Genomic DNA, 4,673 nt, shown 5'->3' on the forward strand with positions numbered 1-4,673 from the left:
AAGCAGGAAACTTCTTTAGCAAGGCAAATCTGGGAAGGAAGACTGAAGCTACAGTGGATCCATCTCAGGGGCTGGGACAATAAAGCTTCTGTTTGGTGAAGGACTGTCTACAATGGTCAGATGGAGAGGCTTTTCAGGCAGCAAAGGCCAGCAGGGTTGAGCAACTGCATCATACTCAGGCTGCTGAGAGACCATCAGGGGAGGGCCAAAGCCTGCTTGAAAGGCATGTTGCCTGAAGCAGCAACCTGCTAGGAGGATCTTTTCTTACTGCCTTTTATATCATTTGCAGTTGTAACTCATAATTCAGTTTAGCTTTTCAGAAATACACACCAGTTTCTTCTGATCTTACCTTTATAGGATTTCAGGAAAGTGCCATTCCTTTTTACTTATTCTTTTTCCTGTGTCCTTGTTTTCATTTTGTTTCTGATTCCTTCTTTGATTTTTCAAGTCCTTAAGAACTCCTTATGCACCAAAGAATGCAATTTTGACTCAACCTTCTGGCTGCGGGACCCCAGTGTCTCCCTGTGCCCCAGGAAAACTGGAGACCTCTCTGCTCTCTGGGCAAAGATTAAGTACAATTTCTGGCCATTTACATGCATTATCCATTGGATTTTTGGGGATCCCACATTATAGTTATAACTTCCTGTCCCCTCCCTGCCCCCTCAGAAAGGTACATGCATTTACCAGACTAAAATTTTTTCTTGATCTAATTAAGGCCAGGAGAATGTGTGCATCCATTCAGACATCCCTAAGAAGCTGTCTCTCACTTAATTTCCTCCACAGTAAGAAATATCCTTCCTTTTCCCAGGTGCTGTACATCTTAGGGTTTCTCCTTTTAAAATGTTCCTTTCAAATCTTTTTCTAAGATGTCATTATCTGGAAGCACGTATTCATGAGTAATACACTCCTGCCAGATGGTCACACTAAGCTAGTGGTTTTCAACTTCAGCTAGTGACTAGTGACTTCAAGTTTCAACTAGTGAGAGATGACAGGGAAAGTTTGAAGTACTAAATGCCTTATTCACCTCAGTCTTAACAGGCATAGTCAGCTCTCAGACTACTACACCTGGCAGCATGATTTGGGGAGGAGGTGACCAGCCAAAAGTAGCAAAAGAACGGGTTAAGGACCCTTTAGAAAAGCTGGATGTGTACAAGTCTATGGGGCTAGACAAGAGGCCTCTGAGGTGCTAAGGAAGTTGGCTGATGTGATTACAGAGTTGCTGGCCGTTATCTCTGAAAACTCATGGTGATCAGGGGAGGTCCCTGATGACTGGAAAAGAGCAAATATAGTGCCCATCTTTAAGAAAGGGAAGAAGGAGGATCCAGGGACCTACAGATGAGTCAGCCTCGCCTCAGTCCCTGAAAAAAATCATCGAGCAGGTCCTCAAGAAATCCATTTTAAGCACCTGGAGAAGAAAGTGATCAGAAACAGTCAGCATGGATTCAGCAAGGGCAAGTCATGCCTGACCAACCTGATTGCCTGCTATGATAGGATGACTAGCTCTGTCAATGGGAGAAGCAGTGGACATAATATACCTTGAATTTAGCAGTGCTTTTGATATTGTCTCCCACAACATTCTCACCAGCAATCTAAGGAGGTATAGGCTAGATGAATGGTTTATAAGATGGATGGAAAACTGGTTGGACCCTTGAGCTCAAAGGGTAGTAATCAGTAGCTTGATGTCTACCTGGCAGTCAGTATCAAGTTAAGTGCCCCATGGGGTTGGTCCTAGGGCTGGTTTTGTTCAATATCTTTATCAGTGACCTGGAAGATGGGATGGAGTGCACCCTTAGCAAGTTTGTAGATGAGACTAAGCTGCGGGGGGTAGAAGACACACTCAAGGGTAGAGTTAGGATTCAGAGAGACCTCAACAAATTGGAGGATTGGACCAAAAGAAATCTCACGAGGTTCAACAAGGACAAGTGCAAAGTCCTGAACTTAGGATGGAACAATCCCATGCACCAGTACAGGCTGAATGGTTAAGCAGCAGCTCTGCAGAAAAGGACCGTTACAGCAGACAATAAGTTGAATATGAGCCAACAGTGTGTCCTTGTTCTGAAGTAGGATAGCAGCATACTGGGCTGCATTAGTAGGAGCACTGTTTGCAGACTGAAGGAAGTGATTCTTCTCCTCTATTCAGCGCTGGAGTGGGGCTACATCTGGAGTACTGTGTCCAGTTTTGTGTCGAGGAGAGGGCAATTAAAATGGTTTAGTGTCTGGGGTACATGATTTAAGAGGAGAGGCTGAGGGACAATGAAAATGATAGGGTGTGCACAGGGGTGTACGTGCACCTCCTGAGAGTGCTGGTGTACCCCCTGACGGATGGAAAAACAAGAAGAAATGAAGCAAAGGAGGTTTAGTTTGCATATTAGGGAATTTTTTCTCACTAGGAATGTGATGAAGCACTGGAACGGGTTACCTAAAGAGGTGGTAAAATCTCTGTCCCTGGAGATTTTTAAGGCCCAGTTTTATGAAGCCCTGGCTGGGATGATCTAGTTGGGGCTGGTGATGTTTTGAGCAGGGGGTTGGAGTAGATGACCTCCTAAGGTCCCTTTCAACTCTAATTTTCTATGATTCTGTGTGGTGGAATTTCATGGCTTTATTTTTAAATGTAGGATTTATACACATTAGTAAAGGAAAATAATGTAAAAATTAGAAAAAGAAAATGTTAGGATTGCTTGTGTAAGAATCAAAAACTCTGTGGCTTTATGATGAACTAAGGAGAAACATTGAGCAGCTTCCTTCACCTTTTTGTGCTACACATTCTTTGCACTGATGTCCAGATCCAAAAAAGCATTTAAGCACGTAATTCATTTTAAGCAGGTTCATAAGACCTTTACTGAATCGGGGCCTCAATGCTTATGCCAGGTAGTGCTTTCTTGGCCTTCAGGTGAACAAAATGTTTGAAGCACGCACTTAACTTTAAACATATGCTTAAGTACTTTTCTAATTGATACTCAAGCAAGATAGGTGTACCTTCAAAGTGACAGAGGTAAGTCTATATAGGCAATTTTAATTGTGTCAATTCCTGACCAAGTTCTTTTAATGTCATATTCTTGTATAGAAAACCAGGCCAATAAAATTATTCCAGCTGTAATCTTGAGGTGCTAATATCAATATGTATGAACTGCCACTGGCAATACCTAATACAGTAAATCTTAGAACAAATCAACCAGTCACCCTGAGTATTCTTTAATTTCTGTTTCTCTGCAGATGAAAATGGCAAATAAATGCTGTACTCCTGCAGACCAGGTAAGATTTTAATGATATTGTTAATTAAACATTTACCATTAACTAATTAAAAATTACTGGAAAATATTCTGCGTCCTTGCAGTTGCATTAAGGTGCAAATCTTTGGAGCTACATGTGGATGGATACTCAGATGCCAGGTTCTAAATACAGATTTCCTGCAGGTAAAAATGCTTTTAGCTTTTGAGATGTTCTTCTTAATATAGTGGATCTCATTAATCCATATTCATGACTGGAAGCCACATTTCAAAGAATCGCAGGGGAAAGAACAAATGTAGTAGCACAAACATAAGACTACTGTATCACTAACAGTTTGTTCATTTATTTTGAAAAGTATAAAGTTAGGTTTTTTCATTATAATTCTCTACTTGTTAACATTCTGGCAAATATATTGTATTCTATATTATAAATGGAATGAAGGCTTAACAATTTGAGCCATCATTGCTGCAGCCTGATATTAAGTCACTACTAAAAATTGGAGGGAAACCACAGCTTGTCTTTTATGAGAAACATTAGATTTGCATATTAGTAATATTAGTACAAGCTTGCATATTAGCAAGCTTGTACTTTTAAACATATATTGGTTTAATATGGAAGTAGGTTAGGGGTGCTTTCAGACATAAAAAAAAAAAAGAAATGGTGCTTTACTTTAAACTTGGTGCGTTCCTACACCGAGCCCTATGCATGCCCTGAAGAGACACTGCATTACCTCAACCCGGCTCTGCACCATTTGTAAAGACTGGGTGCTTTTCTAGGGCTTTTTTTTTTGGCACTTTTAGCTAACAGCTGAGTGAATCAGCTTTAGCTAAAAGTTCCAAAAGTCATTGCTGAAGTGCCAGCATCTTTATGGATGCTGCAGGGCCAGGTTGAAGTAATGTGATGCTTCTTCCAGTAAAGTGTGGGTATTTGGGGGGGAGGGGGGCGGGGTGTAAAACATGTGCAAGCAGCCTATTATTCTAAATTGAATTGTACTGGAATCCAGAGCTGACTCAAAATCCCATTTGAATCCTGTTTGAATAAAAAGTAGCATTTATTATTAATTTAGCTGTTCATATATTAGTTTACTTTTTACTTATTTTTCTTTTTTGAATTCTATAATGTTGCTGGGAGGTTTAAAGCATCTCCTGGGAGGTTTGCCTGTTCCCTAAGTTCATCATTAAACAATTTAATATAAAGAAACTGCAAGTTATAAGTAACAGAAAAAAAATAATGGAAACAATATAAGTCACTAGTTAATTTTCCACTACTGATTTGTAAATATTTGAAGACAAGAAGAGGTATGTAAGACTCATTGTTTGGAGTATTGACATATATGTTTTATATATCTATATTTATATAGATGGATAGATATAGCAGATCAAATATCAGTTATATGATATATGACAATATAATCATAGAATCATAGAATCATAGAAGTAGGGTCA

At 39.8% G+C, this 4,673-nt stretch overlaps 1 protein-coding gene across 1 annotated transcript in view; it reads left to right on the forward strand.

The window, feature by feature from the left end:
- The window catches only part of SNTG2 (syntrophin gamma 2), a 432,116-nt gene that overhangs the window by 246,226 nt on the left and 181,217 nt on the right, over positions 1-4,673 (forward strand). The window contains exon 10 of the mRNA XM_019520636.1: positions 3,214-3,252. Coding sequence (XP_019376181.1) covers positions 3,214-3,252 — 39 coding nt within the window. The remainder of the gene's footprint in view (positions 1-3,213; positions 3,253-4,673) is intronic.

The sequence above is a fragment of the Gavialis gangeticus genome, unplaced genomic scaffold (genome assembly GCF_001723915.1).
Source record: "Gavialis gangeticus isolate Ggan-Ray unplaced genomic scaffold, GavGan_comp1, whole genome shotgun sequence".
NCBI classification, from domain to species: Eukaryota; Metazoa; Chordata; order Crocodylia; family Gavialidae; genus Gavialis; species Gavialis gangeticus.